Source organism: Prionailurus bengalensis, chromosome C1 (assembly GCF_016509475.1).
Source record: "Prionailurus bengalensis isolate Pbe53 chromosome C1, Fcat_Pben_1.1_paternal_pri, whole genome shotgun sequence".
Classification (NCBI taxonomy): domain Eukaryota; kingdom Metazoa; phylum Chordata; class Mammalia; order Carnivora; family Felidae; genus Prionailurus; species Prionailurus bengalensis.
Window position 1 is genome coordinate 177287554 of NC_057345.1, and position 24521 is coordinate 177312074.

Consider the following 24521-nt stretch of genomic DNA (forward strand, 5'->3'; position numbering starts at 1 on the left):
CATTTTATTATACAGGAGAGCTATTGATGTGGTGGTAAAGTGTGAGGGAAGGGAAGTTTCTACAGTGATATGATCAGATCCCAGTCTTTTAGTGAATCTATTCCCCTACATTGTAACCTTCAGGAGTGCTTCTCAGATTTTTCCATCTTAAGTGAGACAAGAAGGCTAGAGAGAATAGAGTTGAGTAGTTTCCTTCCCCCTGGTCAGTGGGAATCCAGTAAAATCCCAATCAGTTAGGCTCTGGTAAGATAGCTATCAAGGGCAGGACTTGTCAAGAAGGAGAGAATGCTCTGGGCCTATTTTAAAAAAGTGTCCTGGACACATGAGGGACTTTTCTTCTCCCATCTTCACTGTAAGAATCTGGCAGAGTTCCTGAAGGCAAAACACATGAAAGTGTGAGGTATTTCTAAGACTACGCTCCCATGTGTTTTAACTCTTAAACTTGTCCACACTGATCCTCCAATAATTTGTCAATTACCGTTCACATTTTTTTTCTAGTACTGGCTCCAGCAGTGATTACTGCTCTTGGGCATCTGTTCTAATAAGTCATGATTCTATCTACCTATATTCATTTTTGAGAGCAGGGGCAGTACTTTTTCCTGTAACCTCAATTCTTTGAATGATCTAAGAAGAGTTGCTGATTTTTGGTTTGTTCAGCTTTTTCTTACTGTGAGGATGAGAGTAATGACTTCTAAGCTCCTTACATGCTGAATTATGACTACTTTGACACAGCAGTGGGGATCCTTAGGACTTCTGATACCAGGTCATAAAAAGTCATGAAGCTATTGATGATTTCCTTGAGATTCTCTCTGCAGGATGTCAGCCATCATGTAAAAATTTCAACTACCCTGACACTGCACATTGGAGAGGCCAGGTTATGTAGATTGATAACCCCAGCTAAGTTTGCAGCTGACAGCCAGCATCAACTTGCCAACTATGAGTAAGTCATTTTGGATGTCCAGTCAAATCAACCCTTCAAAAGACTGCAGCCCAGCAATGTAAGATTACAGCTGCATAACAGACACCAAGTGAAAAGTGCCTAGTCAAGCCTTTCCTGAATTCGCCACCCACCCAATCTGTGAGCAAAATTAAACCGTTTGTTTTATGCCACTATGTTTTGGGGTAATTTGTTACATAGTAGTAATATGAGAACAGACTTTTGAAATACTATTATACATGTGACAATTTATCTTCAGTGTGTCATACTCTTTTACCATGGAATTGATGAAGAGCAAATTAAATAAATGACTTCAATTTTTATGGAGTTTGTTCAAAGAAACTCTAAGTTTGGTCTAAAACTACTTACAACAACCCAATCCCTAATTAATCCCTGGGTCTCTGAATGAATGTATACCAACATGAAATAAGTCACAGAAAATATATAGCCCCTCTAAAGAGCAGTCTGCTAAATGCCCACCTCAGATGTAGCAATGGAGAACAATGAACAAGGTAGATCTTACCATACGCAGAACCAGAGACTGTAAGAATTAGTTCGAACCTCACTCAGGTCAAGAAACTTGAATCAAGTATAAACCAAGCATATAGGATAAGGGAGAAGTTTACAAGTATGGGGGCTTTCTGAGAAACACAGTGCCTAGGATGTGTGTGTCAGATAAACCTCAAGGTTACTTAAGAGTTCTTAATAACACAAAACAAAAAAATTGTTACAGCTATACCTTTTGAAAGACTTGACTGATTATAGAAACTTGTCACTGAATAAGAAATGTCCCTAAAGGGTCTGTTGACTGAAATATCAAGAGTTTGTAGGTATTCAGTCATGTGACCAGAAATAACAAGTAAGACCCAGCCTAGAGAGACAATGACAATTACATTATGACTTGTTCCTGAAAGTGAATTAAGATGTCATCAATTATAAGATTCCATTGACTGTAAGACATATCTCAATCAGAGATCTGAAAATGTTTCTTAAACTTCATGAAATATTTCAATGGTTTTAGATACGGAGTTACTACCCATAATCTAATTTAAGCAACTGGTTTCTCTCACAGTCTCAAAGGGAGGGGTTGGGGAAAGACCTGTAGTACTATCCTTGTCGTTTGGCCCAATCTAACTCTGATAAATATTAATTTTCTGCCTTTCTGCTGTATTCTCTCATTAACCACTTAGAGTAATGAATCCAGCTTTTCCATGTCTTTCCCTCTCAGCATTCAGTTGACCTAAATCTTATCTGCGTTAATCTTTTTCTTACAGAACCTTGCTTAAGGCTGCAAAATACAGGCAATACTCTCCTACCGCTTGACTTAGTATTATTGCCTTGGTAAATACATAGTCTGATTCTCAAGTAAGAGTTTAACCAAATTTAAAAATGCTCTGAAGTTTATTGTCCACTGTGAAATATCTACTGATCATTGTAGCATTAGTTTTATAAAACTATTATTATTGGATAAAAGCTCCTCTACTAGAGAAACTCTAACTGCACCATTTTACCCCTGATTATAAATGCTTGACTCTTAATTTCTTTTTTTCAGTAAGTTCTTTGAAGTAATAACTTTATTTCCTAATACCCTCCAAAGATGACCAATGACTTTGTTTTGTTTGTATTATTATGAACTCATTACTTCAACCATAACATGTTTCAATCCATTGCAATTATTATTTTTGATACTGAAATTGTCCCAACTCAGTGAGACCCTCTTCAAGTTGTTCCTGAGTCCATTTAACTCAACCTCAGTAGTCTTTGATAGCTCTCTTTCTTTCTGGTATGATAAGAAATCTTATACATCTCTGTCAGCCATTTCTTTAAGGAGCTTTGTTTCCTTTTAGTAGAAAATGGAAGTTATAAGCCACATCCAGGCTTAGTAGCAAAATGCATTTTTTAAAGTTTATTTATTTTTGAGAGAGGGGAGGGGAGGGACAAAGACAGAATCCCAAGCAGGCTCTGCTCTGTCAGCACAGAGCCCAATGCAGGGCTTGACCTCATGAACCCATGAGATCATGTCCTGAGATGAAATCAGGTGCCCACCCCAACAAAATATGTTTTTAAAAACAAAATAAGTTGTAAGCCCATAATGATGCTTCGAATTCAAATTTAGATCTATCTTCAGATGTTTCTAATAGACACTCAAGGTAAATAACCAGTAAGCAAGGTCTAGACTGTCTCCAAACACGGCAGTACTTTTGTCTTTTAGCATTAGGATCAACTGGGAAGCTTCTATAACCCTAATGCCCAAAAAGAAAGATCTCAAATCAACTAACTTTACACCTTAAGGAACTAAAAAAAAAAAAAAAAAAAAAAAAAAAAAAAAAAAAAAAGGAAAAAAAGAAAAGAAAGCTAAATTCAAAGACAGTTGGGAAAAGTAATAAAAGTTATAATAAAGATAAAATAGAATAGAGAGAAAAATCAATGAAACCAAAATTAGGTTCTTTAGAAAGATCAACAAAATGTTTCATTGACAAATGTTTAGGCAGACTAAAAAGAGAGAGAGAGAGAGAGAGAGAGAGAGAGATGATGCAAATAACTAAGATCAGAAATAAAAGTGGGGACATTACCACCAGTCTTACAGAAGTAAAAAAAAAATTAGAATGGTATGAACAATTATAAGCAAATAAACTAGGTAACCTAGATGAAATGAGGAAATTCCTGCAAAGTTATTAATTACCAAAACTAACAGAAAAATAAATAGAATATTTCAATAGACCTATGACCAGTAGAGACTGAATCAGCAATCACAAACTTCCCAACAAAGAAAAGTCCAGGGTCAAATTATTTTACTGGTGAATTCTACCAAATATTTAAAAAAATTAAAACAAACCCTTCATAGCTGCCAAGAAAAAAATAGAAGATAAGGAAACAATTCCTAACTCATTCTATTAGGCCAACATTACTCTAATTCCAGAGCCAAAAACACCACAGAAAAGAAAACTATAGGCCAATATTCCTCATTAATGTAGTCATAAACACTCAGCAAACTAGAAGTAGAAGGGAATTTCCTCAATAAGATAAAAGGAATTTATGAAAAACCCACAGCTAACAAGATGCTCAATAGTGAAAGACTGAAAACCTTCCCCCTCAGATCAGGAATAAGACAAGCATGCCCACTTTCACCACTGCTATTCAGCATTGTATTAGAAGTTCTAGTCAGATCAATCAGGTGAGAAAAAGAAACAAAAAGCATGCAAACTAGAAAAGATGACATGATATAATACATTTTTAAAAATCCTAAAGAATACACAACAAAAAACTATTAGATCTATAAATGAATTCAGCAAAGTTGCAGGATACAATATCAACACACAAAAATCCATTTTATTTCTATACACTAGCAATTGAGGGGGAATAAGAAGTGACTTAAAGGTAAAAAGTTTCCTTTTGGAGTGACAAAAACATTCTTGATACAGTGATAGTTCTGTAACATTGTGAATATACTAAATGTCACGAATAAAAACTTTATACTGTGTGTATTTCACCACACTTAAAAAAAAAAAAAAAAACCAACTCTGATGTCCAGGTGACACTGCAGACCAATTTCATCAGAATCTATGGAGGTTTCATTATTTTCTAAAGCACTCCAGGTAGTTCTTATGTATAGCTTATATATAATAATGAGAATTTAGTAAGAGATTAGTATAAATAGCTAGACTCTCCCTTGGGGATATAACAGGCATAAAGTATTAATGCCAGGTACTTAAGTATAGAGTTTTGTGTAAGTTCATTTTTATGGGGATAGGGCTTCAGAGACTACTGAAGAGCTTATTTTGCATAGCTGTCATTAAAATGTGCAATTATTTTAGCTTTATGAAGTTTTTCCCTATTGCTTTGTCTCTTAAATTGAGATCTGAGAGTTAAATTAGAATCTTCAAATTTTGAGATGTCATTTTGATAATCTGAGAAAAAAAAATTATCAGTATAACAACAAAAGTTGTCTTTTACAGTGAAACTCCCCAGTTGAATTATATCTTAATTCTGTAAAAAAAAAAAAAAAAAGAATATTATCTAGGTTTCTGGTCTTCATAGACACCCCCATTCTCCCTTCCTTCCTCCTAAACCGAGAGTCAGCATCACTCTTCTGAAAAGGACCAAACAGTAAATACTTTAGGTTTTTCATGACATACAATTTCTGTCACAACTACTCACCTTTGAAACTGTAGTGCAAGAGCAGCCATAGACAATATATTAACAAGGAGGCACGCCTGTGTTCCCAAAACTTTATTTTCAAGAGAGATGACAAGCCACATTTGGCCTACAGGCCACAGTTGGTTGAATGCCATCCTAAATGGTTATTCCATATCTTCTCTCTCCTCAAACCTCCAACAACTCCTTCCCAATCGTTACCTCAATTGATTGTCTTATTTGCTGTTTCACTGAAAAAATAGAAAGCAAACAAAAGAAAAATTTCAAATTCTCCCATAAATACATCTTCCCATCTACCTTCATCTTTATTTCTTTTCATTTCTATGGTTGAAGTGTCAGTGCTCCTGGCAAAGGCCAATCCCTCTACTTAAACACTAGATTCCATCCTTTCTCACCTATTTAAGAAGTGTTCCTGCAATTATTTGCTTACTTTCTTTGATTGTCAGTTTTTCTCTTTCTCCTATGTCTTTTCTATCGGCCTACTATCTGCTATATCTTTACCTTAGAAACAGAAAGAAAAAAAAAGTGTCTCTTGACCTCACTTTCCCTCTAGCTATTATCATGTTTCTTCCTTTCTCTGTACACCAAAACTCCTAGAAGTCCTCCTGTCTTTAATTTCACTTCTCTATTCTCTCCTGAACCCACTCAAATCAGATTTTCATTCCCAGCACTCCCATCAAGACTACTCTTATCAACACCCCCAGTGATTTCCACATTGCTAAGTGCAACAGTCAATTCTTTGTCTTCTAGCTATTTAACCTATCAGTCACAGTTGACAAAAAGATCAGTTCTACCTCTTTCTTCATTTGGCTTTCATGGCATCATACCTTCCTGGTTTTGTTCTTAAACTAGCTAATCTTTTTCATTTCCTCTTCATCTTCCTGATCCCTAAATATTAAAGTACCTCAGACTCAGTCCTTGGACCTCTTCCATTTTCTACCTACACACACTCCACTGGTGACCTCAGCCATCCTCATTGCCCCTCCATATAACCTATATCCAAATGACTCCCAAATTTATATCTCTGCACTAAATTCCAAAGGGATATTCAGCTGCCTACTCAACATCTCCATTTCAATGTCTTATAAAAAACTCATACCTAGTTCCACACACCCCCCCCCCCCGCCCTCCACCCCGGCAAAAAAAAAAAAAAAATCTGCTCTCTCACAGTCTTTCCTTCACAGAGCATGGTGATCTCAATATTCAAAATTCTCAGTTCTAACCTCTGGAGTCATCTGTTCTCCCATAGTCTTACATACAACATTTCATCCATCAGAAAACACTATTTGTTTTGCCTTCAAAATATACCCAGAACACAAACATTTCTCACCACTCTTACTGCCCGAGTCTAAGCCACCATTATCTCTCAACTGCACTATTTCAAGACACTCCTAGTACGGCTTCAAGCTTCAAAACTTTTTTCCATACTGTGGGAGATGCAGGAGAGAAGCATCAAAGGAAAAGACTTCAAATGGGAAGGGCTGGAGAAGGTGCAAGGCCTTAGGACATGTTTACATAGCACTGCAGCTGGCTTACAAGGAACGCCTAGAGCCATTAACAGTGTCCAAGGCCAGATCCTCCTTCACACCTGACCCTTCCTAGTGTTATAGAAACCAATTAACTCAAAATTCAACCTTGAAAAGCTAAACCATTAGACTGACCAACACACTTGCTTAGCTGACTTTATGCATGTAGTCTTTAGCAATTATCCTAATAAAAAGAAGCTTCATTCTAGAGTCGGGCTGGACTCATTCCGACTCGAGTATGAGGACCTTCACTTAACTGCACTTTGTTTGCAGACTCATCTTTTGCGACTCCGGCCATACTCCCTGCAACATCTCACCAGTCTCTATGTACAAGAATCAGAGTAATTCTATTAAGAAGTTAACCTAGAGAATTTCAGCTCCTGTCAAACTGGAATTAGGGTACTCTACTCTATCTCTCCCACTAACTACAGCTAAAATTTCTAAACAAAATACAAAATAAACTAACAGCTGCCTCTGCAAGGTAAACACAAGTGGTAGGGTAGGAAGATGAGGACTCCAAGGAAGACCTAGTAGCAAGTAACAAGAAATGAAGCAGCTCTCTCTTTCTCCTACCCCCATTTGGGAGTAATGTCCCCTATGAGATGGAGCTCTTTTAATTCTCCTGGATTCACCCCAGATGAAACCCAATAATAAAGGTACAGTTACTCAGCAGCAATGACAATGGTGGAGAGAGGGAGATGGCCATATGGCCCCACATATCCTTTGCCCTCACCACCTAGCCTCAGTACAAGGCCTCACTGTGGAAAAGTATGCAATAAGGTGGGAGGAAAAAGCCTGTGCTTTATATTCAGAACACCAAGAAGGAAAATCAAGGAAGCCCAAAAATATAGAACATCACAGAAGCAAGAGTTGGAGAGAGGTAACTTTTAAATCATTAATACTGGGCTCACTTCTGAGCTGTGCATGCATGAGACTACGCAGAATTAACATGGCCAAGGCTTGAAGGATTTTAATAGGATCCAGGATCTCTTAACATTACGTCTGAGATAAAATATGAAATTATTCAACACACGAAACCAAAACCAGAAAAATCTCAGTAACTCTTAAAGGAAAGGCAATTAACAGGCACCAACACCAAGATGACCGAAATGTTGAAATTATTAGAAAAGACTTTAATTCAGTAATTATAACAATACTCCAAAAAGTAGGCAAAATGCTCTTAAAAGAAATGGAAAGATAGAAATTTTCATGGAAAAAATAGAGGCTGTAAAAAAGAATCAAATGTAAATTAATTCAGAATGGATCACAGACCTAAATATTAACTATAAAACATAAAATTCCTTGTATAAAACATAAGAGAAAACCGTCATGAGTGTGGAATAGGTAAGAAGGTCTTAGGTCCAACAATAAAAGTATGATCCAGAAAAGAAAAAAAACTGATAAACTGCACTTCATGCAAATTTAAAACTTTAGTACCACGAGAGACACTATTAACAGAATGAAAAGACAAGCCGTAGTTCAGAAGAAAATATTCACAATTTACATATTTGACACGGAAAGTGTATCCAAAATAAATCATCTCAAAACTCAACAGAAAGAAAACCACCACCCAATAAAGCAATGAGTAAAAGATAAAACCCCACATTACAATCTAAATTTCAAATAATGGATTACCTAGTCCTGGCTACCTTTCAATTGTTGCTAATTGCCTAACACCATTTCATCAGTCCTTTTCCATCATGAGTTCTTAAGAAAACATACTATCTTATAACTCTCTCCTTATGTACCCCCCCCAACTTGAGACTACAAAGCAAAGTTAAATGTCTCCCCTTTTTTGGCTATCATTAGTTATTCCCCCTAGCTTCCCCAATAACACATATCTCAGTTCCACAAAATATTCCTTCAAAATAAAAATGTAGATACCTTCAATCCTACAATACTTATTCTAGGAATCTCTCCTATAGCAATGCTGTCACAAATTCATGTTCTCTATAGCACTATTTGTCACTTTACAAAATGGAAATGACTAAATATCCACCTTTGGGGAAATGCCTTAATCAATGATGGCACGTTTACTCTGTGGAATACTATGAAGTCACTAAAAAGGAGATAAAATCGGTATGCAGTGAAAAGCCTAGAGAGAGGGAAGAAAGAATTATGTAGTGCCTTGTACTGAAGAATAATGTGAAAGTATATGGATACCTAGAAAAATATCAAGAAGCATACACACCAAACTTTTAGCAGTGGAGAGATATTCGTGGGTGGGAGTGATCCTAATCATATTTCTGTACTGAATTATTTTACAGCAAATCTGTATTAACAATGAATTTTTAAAGTATTTTTTAACCTGCATAACTTTAACAAACATATTCATCAGGTTAAACCTAAACCTCCTCAGAGAAAACCATTTTCTCTCATATTAAAGTCTTATTTTCTTTAGCACACAATCTGTCATTAATTTGTAAAACAATTACATCGTCCCTCCCGTGGAAGGTTAACAGGACAGGGGTCCCATCTGTTTTGCACCGTCCCTCACAATAATTATTATTTGTCTCCAGAAAACTGATAAATTGTAACCTATCAAGAGGTAACACGTACAGGGCAGACCTGTTCCTGCTAAAATTAAGCTGTCAGGGGGCACCTGGGTGGCTCAGTCGGTTGAATGACTTTGGCTCGGGTCATGATCTCTGGGTTTGAGCCCCATGCCTCGCTCTGCGCTGACAGTGCAGAGCCTGGAACCTGCTTCAAATTCTGTGCCTCCCTCTCTCTCTCTCTGTCCCTCCCCCGCTCATAATCTCTCTCTCTCTCTCAAAAATAAAATAAGACATTGTTTAAAAAAGACATTTAGGGGCGCCTGGGTGGCGCAGTCGGTTAAGCGTCTGTCTTCAGCCAGGTCACGATCTCGCGGTCCCTGAGTTCGAGCCCCACGTCGGGCTCTGGGCTGATGGCTCAGAGCCTGGAGCCTGTTTCCGATTCTGTGTCTCCCTCTCTCTCTGCCCCTCCCCTGTTCATGCTCTGTCTCTCTCTGTCCCAAAAATAAATAAACGTTGAAAAAAAAAAAAAGAATAAAAAAAAAGACATTTAAAAAAATAAATAAAATTAAGCTGTCAGTGGCTCTTCACTTAGTAGTGGTACAGTGCCGGCAAGGGGATTGATAAATGTGTACTTAATGAGTAAATAAAGGTAAGTGTACACCTAATAAACCTGGACCACGAAGAGGATGTACATGGCATTATAAAAAGGAATGGTGATAGAGGCCTAACCATGCTCCGAGTTCGGGGCCTCCTAACCTACAGGCAAGGTGGACTAATGGAAAAGCTAAAACCAAAGCAACAGGCACAAAAACAAAAACAAAAAAACAAAAACAAACAAACAAACAAAAAAAAACCGTAGCCAAACAGGGAGCAGCGGTGTCGGAACTTGGGCCGGAGTGGGAGGGAATGTCAGATCGGTGCGAGCAGCTCCACCGAACAGGAAAACGGATGCACCAGAATTCCGGTGCAGGAGCCAGGTGTCCAAAGGAAAAGGCAAGGCCTTCGTTGTTGCGGAGATTTTGTAGAGACCTATGCTACGCTCGGCGGAAAAGGAGAAAATGACGGCTAATGAAAGGGACAAACAGCTATGCAAATGGTAGAAAGCTACCTTTCCACCCAAGAACTAAGCTGAGCGGTGAAACCAGGTGGCACGAATACGTTGGCGTCATCTCGCAGCGCCCGAATCACTACCGAGAAAGGAAAGGCCTTGGTGAATGGGAAAGGGAGGCCGTCTGGAGGTCACGTGATACACAATAGGCCACCCTTCCCTTCTGGCGAACGAAGTTGTAGGTGGAATCAAATTAACAGGCCAGAGTGAAACTTATTTGTACTAAGAGTTCAAAGATGTCTAATATAAATTCATTGTCTCACCTTTCCTACCTGTGTTGTAATTTAAAGTTGCCCCCAAAAAAGATGGCGGCACAGGCGCTGGGTCCTACCATAGAGACTGAGGCCTAGAGAAGCCCGTGCACGCCTTTTGTGGGCTGAGACTCGTGCCCTAGCGCCCGGCCTCCGTCAAGGAAGTTCGGGGCTTGCGGGCGGTCGTGAGTTCCTGCGTCTGCGCGAAGATGGTGGAGGAGGAGAGTGTCCGCGTGGTTCGTTGCGGCGGCAGCGAGTTGAACTTTAGGAGAGCTGTGTTCTCTGCGGATTCTAAGTATGGGGCCACCGCGCACTGTCTGCCGGGCTGAGGGACGTGAGTCCCCGGGGAGGGGGAGGAAAGAACTGTCAGGCCAGTCCGGACTCGCCAACCGGCGGTTCTGGGCTCTGGGAAGGGGGCGCGTGCGGGAGTCCCCAGGCCACGCGTAAGGGAACCGTTGCCTGAGTGCTGTTTAGAGGAGTGAGAAACCACTTAGTCCCGTGGCACTGCAGGCTGAGGCTTCTTTACAGGACAGTTTACCTGCAGGTGGTTGAGGGACCGGGGGCGGGCCCACGTGCCTGGAATCAGCTCCGCCGTGGGGCGGCGAGAAAGTCCGGGCAAAGATCTGTACATCACTGCCCTTGCAGTACTGCGAGGAGTGTTTTTTCGGAAAGAGTCGTGACTTTGAATTACTGAAAGATCAAAGATTTCCATTTTCTCCACACTCTTCTTTCCCCTAAAGATGTATTTTGGCAACCTTATTGCAACTATGCGTGATACTGATGTTAGAGTCTGTGCGGAATGATTACGTATGAAAGCCCTGGTCTCTATTCTCGGGAGTTCAGTATAGCTGGAAACCAAACTACTCCCTGGGTTCAAAACCCGCTTCTTACATTGTGTGACCTTTGCAAGTTCTTTATCTTTGCCTCAGTAGTCTCATCCTAAAACAGCAATAATATTTTGTAATCCAATTCCTAGGGTTGTTGAGAGGGTTAAGTGCTTTAATACATATAAATCAGGTCAAAACAAGCCTGGTACCTAATGGCTCAGTGTGCGTCAGCTGTCATTGTTCTATTGTCAGTATAATTTACAAACGACATCCCGTAGAAAGAGGTTTTCAAATCATTTAAGGACAGCGTGACCCTTAGTTATTTACACCTTTCTGTCTTAGAAGAGTAACGGTAATATCTTATGAAAGTTTGTATCCCCCACAGGGTCTTGCTTATGGGTGTATGATAGTTGTTGAATGCATGCATGACTGAAGGAGTTTTCATAAATAGCAGTAGAGGCAAGAAAAAAAAAGAATCCTTGGTCTTTACATGAAAGAGAGCTTTGTTGATATTCATCTTATAAATCAGGAAGAAACTGAGATTTCAAGGTGTCACAGTTCTTACAGCTAGGAATCCAGTTTCTTTTTCCAGTGTAGTGCTTCTACAACTTAGGATGAGATGCAGTGTGTTTCATTTACCAAGTCCTACAATTCGTTTTAAAGTATTTGTCAGCTACATATTATTTATAACAAGCTGGCATGACAAAAATTAAGGTAATTTTAATATTGATCCTATTTTCAAGATTTTACAGTCTGGTGAGGAAAAAAATAATTAGTAACAGATGTTGCATACTATGGTTCCTTGGGAGTTACTAAAGAGAGAGTACTTCAGACTGGTGAGGATGGACAGGTTGCTGAGGAAATGACATTTAGGCTAGGCCTAAATAGGTGAATGGTATTTTGACTAGAGGATATGGATGGAAGGCATTCCAGATAGTGGGCACAGTATAAGCAAGAAGAGTAGAAACCTAAATATATTGAACAGACTGTGGTACAGTTAGCTCATATAACTAGTATATGAAGAGAGCTAGTGAGGTTGAAAAAGGAACGTGAAGCCAGTTCTTGGCTGTTTGGTCCAAAGAGACTATTTTTTTTATTCCCTAGATGGAGGGCGGTGGAAGGTAACATGATTGTGTTTCTTCAAGAATGTTAATCCGAAGACTATGCATAAAACTAAGTAATAAGTGGTGGAGAGTGGCAAGATCAGAGGTAGGTTGACTTAGCATACTTGAGGTACACAGATGGCATAGAGGAGGGAGTTATATAGTGAAAGTTTCCCTTCAGTAGTGGGACCTTGCAAGACTAACAGGAGTTTGTTCCACCACTGATATTGGGGGAAGGCATCCAAGCGAAGTGCGCAGCTTGAAGTTGCTGGGGTAGGGTGGGAGGGGTAGGTAGTGTGATGTGTGTAAAGTCAGTATAGTTTGTAGCATAAAGTATAGGGAAGTGGTGGGAGAAGAATCTGGAAGAGTACAGACCATGGCTTAAAAGGCTAATGCAGGCATCCAGACAAGAAATTACTTTGGCCTAAACCAAGATAATATTGAAGATGAAGAGAATAGACAATTTTGGAGTGAATCAGCACTTCGGATTAACGAGATAGCGAGTTCACTTTGGGACCTGTTGAATTTAAAGTACCTATGAAATGACCAGGTGGACCTAATAAGTAGGTAGAAAATCAGTACTGAAGTTTGGGGAATTTGGTGAAGATTTAGATGTGGAGTGTTTGGGTTTTGTTTGTGTCTATATAAAAAGTAGTAATTAAAATCAGCTCTCTAGCAAATGAACAGGGTCATAATGAACTCATCAAGGTTTTGGATGTTATCTAAAAGGTACTACAGGTGTTGGCTAATTTATACAAAAAGGAATAAGGTAATTTTGTATTTTGCTCCAAGGAGGTCATCAAGAAAGCTGAGATAGTAAATAAGACTAGAATTTTGGAGTTTTATCTGTTTCCTCTTGTTCATTGGGTCCTCTTGGAACTAAGACAAAAACTCTATTCTGCCTACTTGAGGGGGTTGTTTTAAGAGGCAAGTCAAGAGGTGGGTATACGTGAGAGTAGCTTGTATTCCTGTATCAGTTATTACTGACTCCCAGTCCAGCACTGTTTATATTACATCCTTTTAGCTCCTACAGTTACATGGTGCTAAGCATTAGGTTGCTAAGGTATAGAAAATTTAAAAAGTAGGTCATTCTTGTCTTTTACATTCCTAAATTCCCACAAAGCTAGTGTCCAACTCTAAATACTCTTTTGCAGACCATTCTGTATATTGCTGTAATAATTTTCCTTAAGTGTTACTATCATAACTCTCACCCTTATTCCTAATCTTGCTCAGAACCCTATTAATCTTCTGTTGCCTTCCTTATCTACAGCTCTTTTCTCTGGCTTTCATGACTTTCCCTGATCTAGCTTGACTCTCCTTACCCAATTATTTCCTGACATAACCTATCATATACACTTTGTTAGGTCATTTCCTATCTCTTGTAGGTACTGTGTTAATTATTTCCCAGCTTATGTTTATGTTGGTATTCTTTTTCATTCCCAGCTCTTAAATTATGCATCCTTTGGAGCCTCATTTAAATTCTGGTTCCTGTTTGAAAGCATCCCTAACTTCTTCATTTCAGTAAAGTTGATTGAATCATATGTGGCAGGCATTGTGGTCTATGCTTTACATGCATTTCTGTCTGCAGGGTTTTAGGTATTCTGATTTTATGAAAGCATTTGAGTGTGCTAAGCATACTGTGTGTGCTAAGGGTGCATTTGCATGTGTTGTTTCCTTTGGTCCTCATAATAACCCTGTGAGAAACCATTACCTGCCTTTTACAGCAGAGAACAGTGATGTTTTAGAGAATTAAATTCTCCCAGCATTCAGCCCATATGTGGTAAAGCTGGCATTCAAACCCATTTGTTTGACTTCTTAAAACTGTGTCCTTTTTCTACCTACTATATTTCTATTGTTATTTATAATAAGTAAACACACCTTTCCTCCCCTCAAAGAGCTTACAGTCTAGTAGGGGAAGGCTTCAATATGCTGTGTGGTCAGTGCTCTTATAGCGCTAAGCCTACCATCTTGTGTAAGCACATTAAGAGTGGTGCTGCTCTAGAATGAGAAAATGCAGGAAGGCTTCACGTGTGCTGAATCTGTCTTAAGGAAGTAGTCAGAAAGAAAGAGTATTCTGTGTAGACAGCAATGTATACAAAAGCAGGGAGAGAGTGTTTCTTTTGGGGGCTTGCTTTCAAATTTAAAGCCATTCTCTGTGGAGGAGCAAGGAGAGAGGAAATTCCTTTTCTCTGGGGAAGCATATCAGAATCAGGGAGTTTTCCTGGCACATAGTACCCTTCACCCACCACCATCTCAGGGAATGCCTAGCCAACCTTTTGGTATAATGGGGTGTGTCTGTGGGGAGTGGGAGGGTAGTGGAGTTGTAAACCACTTGACTAGAGGACAGTTTTAAAATGACAAAGTAGCTCCACTTAGATCAGGTCAAATCACCAAAGGCCTTAGGAGTTTAGATCATATCCCAAAGGCAGTGGGAAAACATTGACAAACTGTAATTTAATTTTATCTTTAAAGAAGTAATGTCAAATTTGCAAAGTTAATCTGGTGTGAGTGGGAAAGATGAATTGAAGGGCCACACCTGGAGACTGTAAGAAGCCCTTAGGTCCAGGCTGGAGATGTTAAGACTCTGAATTAAGGTACTCATGGGAATGAAGAGGAGGATCCAGCCAGAGGGGTAACCATATGTCTCAGATGTTTTGTTGCTTGAACTTGCTTAATCTTTTAGACAGTGAAACAAGTCATTTCATGATTGCCTCCTGGCACTTAGAATAATGCGTCCTGATTTCAGAGAGGTGAACGTGAAAAAGCAGGTGTCTTAGAATTGATAAAATAGGGTAGTCGTGATCCTGGTCAGCATTAGAAGATTTACTCTTTTGTTATCTTGTAATTTTTTTTATTGGTTCATTTTATCCAGATAGTTTACAAAATCTCTGAGAATTGAGTGGGTTCTGTTCAACAAACGGATTGCACATTGGGAGTCAAAGATAAATTAAGGTATTTGCCCGATGGGAGCTTATGGCCTAATAAGGAAGGGGGATACATTTGTAAACAAGTAATGGCAACACAGTGTGAAAAGTAGTAGGATCAAGTCATGTAAGGTTGCTTTGGGAACACAGAGAAGATATCTGGCCTGGGAATTCTGTGGTTTGTACCTTCTGTACTGCATGGAAAAACACCCTATTAGACATGTATAATGTTCTACGTATTAGGCACAGAACATTTTTTATTTTGTAGAGACTAGAAGGTTTGTACTACTATACTACGAGCTCTGTTTTGTGGTTATATCCGTAATGAAAATTGTCAAATATTGCCCCCACTTAACTACTTTTAGTAATTTAGTAGCCTCTCCTATTTTGAAGAAAGCCACAAATCCAGAGAGACAAAAACAAAACTAACATTTCGGCAACAAGTGAAAGAACTGTCACAAAGTCTTTGTACTTTGCTATAAAAGAGGCCTTGCCAACTAGAGAGAGCTTCGACTTAGCGTTTGTAAGGTGGTGTCCCCAGTGAACAATGGAGAGCAGGGGGGACATGGGAAGATGCTGTTAGAGTAATGGTGCGTGGTAAGTGAGAACATAGCACACAATTTTTAGTATGTAGTTCTTGAAACTGTTGGTTTTATTTTTTTTTTTTTTTAAACTGTTGGTTTTAAAAGAAACCTCTGTTGCAAGTGAAAAAGATTTTTCATGAACTATAAAAAAAAGATTATGCTGTATACAGAATACATGAAATTTATTTTTTTATTATTTCCAGGTATATCTTCTGTGTCTCTGGTGACTTTGTTAAAGTTCATAGCACAGCTACAGAAGAATGTGTACACATATTGCAAGGGCACAGAAATCTGGTGACTGGAATCCAACTCAACCCCAACAATCATCTACAGGTGTCAAATGATTTATAATTAAATGTAATATTGGCTTTGTTGTTACCAGAAAATTATGATTTGATTTTAGCTGGGAAACTTACCAAGTTACAAGTAGAAAAATACATGCATCCCTTGCTTTTCAAAAGTTCGTATTGTGCCGCTTCGTTTTTATAAAAAAAAAAAACAAACCAAAAAAAGATGAAAATCAAAAATAGCATTCCGTGTTTATTTTGCGGCAGGGTGATGTAGAGGCAGCACGCACCCCTGGCAGTGAGAGTGGCCCCACCAGGCTCCTTCCCCAGGAACTGCTCAGCATCAAGCTACCATAGCTTTAAGCTATGATCATCTGTGCTTTATCTCAATATATGTTGTACATCCATTAGCAAGATGAATCCCAAGGTACCAGAAAAGCCTAAGAGAGGTTTTTCTTTGGATGTGGGAATGCTCAAAATTGTTTGTATAAATTAATGGTAATTGCTTCTTTGTTTTACACCATTTCCACCTTTCTATGAAAGGTTTCATAGAAATACTCTACTTTCAGGTAGCAGCAGAAACCTATATGTTGATTTTTTTGATCCAGGGTACTTTTTAACATTTTTAGTTATTAAAATAGGGTCACAGCCTAGATCTACATTGCCCATGCTGTATTCTGTAAAACCATTTATTCCAGAGAATGCTAATAGATGTTGCTTGAAAGAAAACATTCTTGGCTGTGTGCGTTACTGAAATTGAAGGTTAGGCACAGTTAGATAATTTCTTGGTTGTAGATCTTCTCAAATCCTTTTATATGCATTACAAATATCCAAAAAGGGTGCATACTGTTTGGTGTTTCTCAAGCTTAAATGTCCTTAACCCCTTTGGTTTCTGGAACCCATTTTTCAAAATGCTGGCTAAGAGGCATTGATGTTTTAGATCTTTTCCTTTACAGATGAGGCTCTTTAGTGTTGGTGCAGATGTTATCTTAAGGCCAGTGCTGGACAAGAAGGATTAGTCAGTGGATGGACCAGTTAATTTCAGGGCAAACTTGGGAATCTAATTTAGTCCAGACCTTCCCACTCACCCCACAAAGCAGCTCAGAATTCAGAAATAATGTCATTTTAGTTCTGTTCTTAAATTTCAGCAACCACTAAAGACATCTCAAAAATGGTTGACTCATGCTCTAGTTTGTTTTGTTTTTTTAATTATTTATTTTAGAGAGAGAGAGAAAGAGCATGAATGGGGAAGGGGCAGTGAGAGGGAGAGGGAGAGAGAGAATCCCAAGCAGGGTCCACAATGTCAGTGTAGAGCTCGATGCAGGGCTCAATCTCACAAATGATGAGATCATGACCTGAGCTGAAATCAAGAGTTGGATGCTTAACTGACTGAGCTACCCAGGCACCCCTCTCTTGCTCTAGTTTTTGATCAAGTTCCATTTTTCTAGATTACTTACTGCCAACATGGAAGTTATTGCTTGATACAAGAATGGGTTTATTTGTATCGCCATTCACTGTGTTTTTATCACAAAGAAGTCGGGCCTAATGTAACAGGGATCTTTTCTTTCCAAAATTAAATGAGCTACTACATGAAAGTCAAAGTTAAGTAGCTTTTCTGCAGAGTGCCAGCACAGTTTACTTTCCTTGCTGTCCTCTGGGGGTTTAACAGAACAGTTCATTGTTATGTGTAGCACTTGAATGTTTTTCATAGCAGCAGTATCCTTTCATTAAAACTGGAATTTGTGAAGTCAGTATGACTACGTTTTGTAGGCAAACAAAAACCATGTATCATTGCATAAAAATCTATTCACGTGAGTGAAAGTTAATAAAGTTAGAGAATGCTTTTATTGAAAGGTTTGGTTGAGGTGATGGGGAGTGCAGATTCTCTGGACTTCAGAGTCATAGGATTTGTTTGTTAACCATTGTGTTTTGACAGTGATTGTATGGTTGGTTGTTATCTTTCACTAATCCTTTTTCATGATCCTTTCTTTATATGTAGTAATTTTGATGTATATTTTCTACATGACATAATTCTTTTACTTGAATAGATGATACCATTTTCTGTTCTCTGATTCCATGTCCTCATTGGCAGAAATCTTAAAATTGCCGCTTTCAGAAAACTTAAAATTCTTTATAAATGTTCTAAGTGATGTATTTTCACCGTAATGGCGACAAGTAATCCAGTGTGGCCTTAGTAAAATTAAGTCCACTGGGACAAAGCTAAAAATACATGCTATTAAGGCCTTCTGGTGCTACCAAAGTGTGGTGCACAAACCAGTGCCACAAATGGTTGGTTACCATTCTGCAATGAGATAAGTGTGGAAATTGAATGACCCAGAACTGTAGACCACTGTGACATTGCCACAGCATTCGAGTGCATGATAACTTAATTATATTTTACAAAAGTATTGGTCTTTAGTGTGTTGGATTTTTTTTTTTTTTTTTTTTTTTTAAAGAGGACATTCTCAGATCATTTGAGAAGCAGTCCTTTAATGTATGTAAGATGAAAGTGGTTTTGCTAATAAGAGAGGACTGGGCTCTAGACAAGCTCTTAAGTATTTTCGTAGCTCAAGAACTTACCATCTTCTTGAAGATAGAGGATTGACTTTTTCCCCCTCATTTTAATTAAAACTTGAAATTCCTTCACAGAGCTCTGATTAGGTTTTCTATTTAAAAAAAAAAATAGGAGTAAGTGACTCTACCTCTTTAAAGCTAAGGATTTAATGAACAGAAAATGCCATCTGTATTGCTTAATTATTTGTTTAATATCTTAATGAAGTTGTATTTTGTAATAAATTCTGTACTGTTTTTACCCTTTTAGTTGTATTCTTGTTCCTTTGATGGCACAGTTAAACTGTGGGACTATGTAGATGGCATTTTAATAAAGGTACGTGGATTGATCTTCCATTTTTATCCTTTGGAAAGGAATGGCAACATAATGTAATGACAGACACATTGTTTTTTTTAGAAGGCCTAAGAGCCTTTTAAACAAGTTGTAAAAGTCACACCATAAAAGAAATTTGACTGTTTGAAAATTTTAAACTTTCAATGAAAAGATGAGTAATAAAATTGGAAGAAAATATTTACAAGAGATATTATCCCTAAAATACAGAAAATTCCCAAAATCAATAAGGAAAAACTAATAACTCAGTGGGAAAAAAATTGGCAGTAAGACTATGTAACTCCCAGGGAAAAAAATAACAAATAGCCAGTAAATGTGGAGAGGTGTTTAATCTCATAAATAAAAAAACGACACAGCATTTTTCCCTATCAGTTCCAAATTGGAGACTGCAAAAAAAAAAAAACAAAAAAAAAAACCACACTAGTAATAGGTAAAGTGCAGAGAAACAGATACTTTTGTACATAATCAGAGTACAACTGATAATGAAAAAATAACTTTACTCCAGCAATCTCACTTGTTAGGAATTTCTTGTTGAAATAACGACATGTATGTGTAGTTATTACAGCATTATTTACAGAAGAAAGAAATTTAATATGATCTTGAGGTCAGTTAAAATTTTATATTCATTCATTAGAATACCATAGTACCATTTAAAAGACATATGTGGATCTATATGTATTAATTGAAAATGTATTCAACAAATACATATTGAGTATATTCTATACACCACATACTCTTCTGACATTGGGATACAGCAGTGAGCAAAATGGGTTAAAAAAAAAAAAATCCCTGCCCTTTATGGAACCTAAGTTTGGGGGGTGGGGAGGACAGGTGTTAAATAATATGGTGCTTTTTATCTTTCAGACTTTCGTAGTAGGGCTTAAACTTCATGCCCTCTTTACTCTACCCAGTGCTGAGGATTCTGTCTTTGTTATAATAAATAAAGAAAAACCAGGTATAGTATAATTAACTTATTTTGTTTTATATAGCATGGGTTTACTGTTTCCATAGTTTTTCAAAAGTTAACATCTTGGTTTTAGTCTGAAGTTAACAGTTTTTGGAGCTGGCATTTCAGTTCCTTCTGTTATTGCATTTATTTCGGGGAAGCCTCATACCAGTTCTGAAATACATAGTGAGGGAATGATTACTGAATATATAGTTGTAATAATAGACTGCAGAGCTCAGAGTTCAAAGCTGTGTTGCAGAGGTGGACTAGAGTTTATCTTTCTACTGAACTTAATCTGTCATTCTTAAGTATCACTATAATTTTACCCATTATTGAACACCCCTTTGACCCTGAATCTGTTCAGAAATGGTATAGAAAACAGTTTGATATTAAGAGCTAATAGTGTGATTAAATTATTAATTACATTTTCATTATCATTGGAACATTATTTCATTGAAATTGCCATGTTTCAGAGCATTTTATGAATTTCTGGAATATCTTTAGTGGTCACAAATAATTACCCTATAGCAGAGAATTTGATACATCAGAACGTTGACATGAGGGATATATCCAAAGAATTTTTCTAATATCAGAATTCAAGAAGGTTGCTGCACCTCTGGTGTTCTCTCTAAAGTATAGCTGTATACAGAATTCAAAGATGAAAGCAGCTTTAAGGTAATTACTGAGCAGTCTGCTACACAGGCTCATGGCTCATTAGCTAAGTGAATCCTTTCCACGGTGTATTTTTGTTGTTTTGGGGGGGTTTTTGAGGGGAGGATTGGTTTTGTGTGTTGTTTTGGCTGGGAGAAATTGGAAGATTGTTTTCTATCATGGACTTTTATTAAAACTGTGAAAGTTAAATCTGTTTTTAAGCTAAAAATCATTTAGTGAATGAAGTCTGTTAATGATTAATATTTATCTGTCAAAAATGTGAAAGAATAAAAGCAGTAAGTTTAGTTATGTTAGCCCATAAACAACCTCTAAAGTATTCCAAAAAATGTTCTGGAAATGGCAACATTTCTTAAAATAATTAAGTCTCCTAGTTGACTATTTTAGATAAAACTCTTCAGTATTTAAGCTCTGTCTTATAGAAAAGTGTGTGGATTCTTAAGGTGTATTCACATCCTTACTAAAAATGTGGTTCCTAATCTCCCTAACTGACCACTGATTCACTAGTTGTGAGATTTAGTCTAGGAATCTACATTTTTATATTTCCCCGGGTGTTTATACTCATCACTCACAGTTGGTAACCACTCTGTATGCTAACACTGTGATTCTCAATTGCAAGAGTCGTTGCTATAGTTGTAGCAAAACTTGTTACCCGTATCAGTGAAATCAGCAGTTCTTAACACTGGCTGTACATTAGAATCACTGCAAAAAATTTAAAATTTTCAGATTCTCTGTGGTGGGGCCTGTTTACTTGAAAATTCCCTAGTTTAAGTCCAGTGTGCAAACCAGGGTAGAATACGATCTAAAGGAAAGACCTTGGCATTCTGTTGAGATGGTCCGTTTTATTCTCTCCAACAGAATAGAATGTGGCACATAGTAGGTTTCAGTTAGACATTAAATGGATAAATTACATATAGTCAAAAAATGATACTGTAAAAGATGACATGTAAATAATTTATTTTTAAACCAGAAGCACACTTCAATATGATTTATACAATTTCCTGACAGAGACTGGTTTTGCATTGTGGAACAAAGATGAAACAAATGAAGAATATTAATTTAAATCTATTCTATGAAATGCTAGTTCAAGCCCGGTTCACAATTTTATCTGACAGCTAACTAGATTTTCATATTCTGAGTGCTCATGATATGGGCCAAGTACTGGAGAGTAACATTAATCCCACCATAAACAGAATTCCAATTAGATTATAGCATTTGGTTTACTCCAAAAGGCTTCTGCTAGTCTGATCTAGCAGACAAATCAGTCATAAGATATAAGAAGGTGAAAGATGTTTTAGAGAAAAATATAGCAGGGAAGGGGAATAGGCAACATTGGAGAAATACCTAGTTAAATAAGTGGTCAGGGAGGGTTCTGAGAAGAATAAGACGCATGGTCATATTGGAGAAGCATATTCTACAGCATTTCTGACATGTTTGAGGACTAGGAGGGAGGTTGGATTGGAGTAATCCAAGGAAGAATAGATAATATACATCCTTGTATGCATTGAAAGGACTTTGGTTTTTATTCTGAGTAGATAAAAAGCCATTGAAGAGTTTTGAGCAGAAAAGTGAAATGTTGTTAATTGTAGAAGATTCACTGGCTTATTGAGAATAGACTAAAGGGGGGCAAGGATAGAAGTACAGGGTACAGTTAAGAGGTATGTCTTACCAGTTAGATGATAAGAAATGATTGAGTTCTGGGTATCTTTGGAAGAGACAGCCAACAAGATTTACTAATGGTTTGAATATGGGATATGAGAAAGAATTCAAAGATAACTCAAGGATTTAGTCTAAGCAACTTGGTAAATGGTGGTGCCACTTCCTGCAGTCGGCAGAGGGGAAGACTAAGTTAAAAAAAAATCAAACATACAGGGTTTGGGGATGTGAAGTTTGTGATGACTGAGAAGGCTAGAAGAATCAAGAGTTCAAAGCAAATACTAAACAGGCTGGAAAATGGGAAAATGGTAAATCGATGTGTTACAGAATTTCATATTCATTATAATGTCTGAGAGGATAAGGAAATAGCATACATAATAAAACAGCTATTTTCCCTTGTGAGTTTTTTAAAAATGGGATATAAAGAGAACAGCATGTCGGGGGAGCCTGGGTGGCGCAGTCGGTTAAGCGTCCGACTTCAGCCAGGTCACGATCTCGCAGTCCGTGAGTTCGAGCCCCGCGTCGGGCTCTGGGCTGATGGCTCAGAGCCTGGAGCCTGTTTCCGATTCTGTGTCTCCCTCTCTCTCTGCCCCTACCCCATTCATGCTCTGTCTCTCTCTGTCCCAAAAATAAATAAACGTTGAAAAAAAAAATTTTTTTAAAAAGAGAACAGCATGTCAATATTCTAGAAGAGATTTATCCTATAAATATGTGGCAAGCACATCGCATTTCTGAAAGCATTTCTGAAAGCTCTCCTCTGGTTTGTTGCCTTTGGCTGCTCAGTTCAGTGATATACTGTATCCATTGTAAAGGTCAGCCTAATACTTTGGAAGACAGAATGCACCAGTAAGCCAAATTGTTTTGTATTTCTATTTAGAGAGAGCATGTATGTATACAAGTTGTGAAATTAGACTGCCATTCAGAACTTGTATATTCAAATGAACAGTCCAGGGTGAAGGTACATTTTGTTCAAGATGGCCTAGAATTATTATCTTGGCATCAAATGTATCTAGAATACTAATTAACAGTTTCCTGTGAATAAGTGCACATGTTCATTTTCTCTAGAGAAGCTTTATATTAATATAGCTTCCTTTGGCTAGATGTATTTCAGCTGGTTTCAGTGAAACTGCCAAAATCATCAAGCCAGGAGATAGAAGCGAAGGAGCTCTCCTTTGTTTTGGATTATATAAACCAGTCACCCAAGTGCATTGCCTTTGGAAATGAGGTAAAATTTTAGTTTCCTATTTTGTACATAAAATCTCTTTTCAGCAATGTTTGCTCTGAGCATTTTATATTCCAGTGATTGAATGTTGCCTTGAGTTAAAGTATTTTTGTTAGCAAAGAAGTTTGTTCCGTTGCTTTAGCATGTATTTTTGGTATAGAGTTTTTAGGATCCTTAATGTTGTGTATACCTGTTGCTCTTGTAAATCCTCTAATTGTTCAAAAAATACCAATATTTTGGCATTTGTATTCTTTCTTAGCCTGCCTCATGTAAAAGCTACTCAAATCCTTTCATTTTGGACTGTGTCTTTAGAAAATTATGTCTTCCTGTCCATAATCAGTGTGCCCAGTATAGAAAATTTGCAAGTTAAAAATAAAGTGGAGAAATTAAATCTTACCAGTGATATTTGGGGAATGTCTTTCTAGACTTTTTCCTAAACATTCATAAAATAATTTTTCTCAAACTGAGTTAGGATCTGAAGACTCTTTACCTTTTTTCACCTGACATTGCAGCATGAATGTATACTTAAATGTTCATCAGAAATAATAACTCTGTTATGTTTATACCATGATTTATTTTTCCTCCCCCTATTACTAACCACTTTTTTATTTTAAAATCAAGTACCACCAAAAGCCCCTAGATGACATTGTGGTGGCATGTTTCTATAATCTAAGTTTATAGCATTATTTTGGCATTGTTCTGAAAAGGTTTAATTTCTTATGGTAGAGAAAACGCCGTAACATTAAAGACTGACAGTACTGAGCATTGGGAATATATGGAGCAAAGATAAACATCTGTCCTTACCATGAGCCAGAAGTTACACTCCTTGGTAGAGAAATGAGAACATGACCATAAAGTGACCTGTACAAGATAGAAATCACTGGTTGCTGGCAGGGGCAGCACCATTGGGAAATGACTAAAAAGAGTAG

At 37.6% G+C, this 24521-nt stretch overlaps 1 protein-coding gene and 1 long non-coding RNA gene across 3 annotated transcripts in view; one reads left to right on the forward strand and one right to left on the reverse strand.

Moving 5' to 3' along the window:
- Positions 1-5152: 5152 nt before the first annotated feature.
- Positions 5153-10483, reverse strand: LOC122481559. Its single transcript, XR_006296887.1, has 2 exons — positions 10222-10483; positions 5153-5322 (listed from the first exon to the last, which is right to left on the reverse strand). It is a non-coding gene; the product is annotated as an uncharacterized LOC122481559 (long non-coding RNA).
- A 102-nt stretch (positions 10484-10585) lies between these two features.
- Positions 10586-24521, forward strand: part of WDR75 (WD repeat domain 75) — a 30604-nt gene continuing 16668 nt past the window's right edge. The window contains exons 1-5 of one of the 2 annotated variants that reach the window (XM_043577278.1): positions 10586-10767; positions 16114-16243; positions 19019-19084; positions 19964-20054; positions 23471-23595. In XM_043577278.1, the coding sequence (XP_043433213.1) occupies positions 10682-10767; positions 16114-16243; positions 19019-19084; positions 19964-20054; positions 23471-23595 (498 nt within the window). In that variant the 5' untranslated portion in view covers positions 10586-10681. Of the gene's footprint in view, positions 10768-16113; positions 16244-16493; positions 16625-19018; positions 19085-19963; positions 20055-23470; positions 23596-24521 lie in introns of those variants that run through there. The other variant, XM_043577279.1, reaches the window with a different exon arrangement.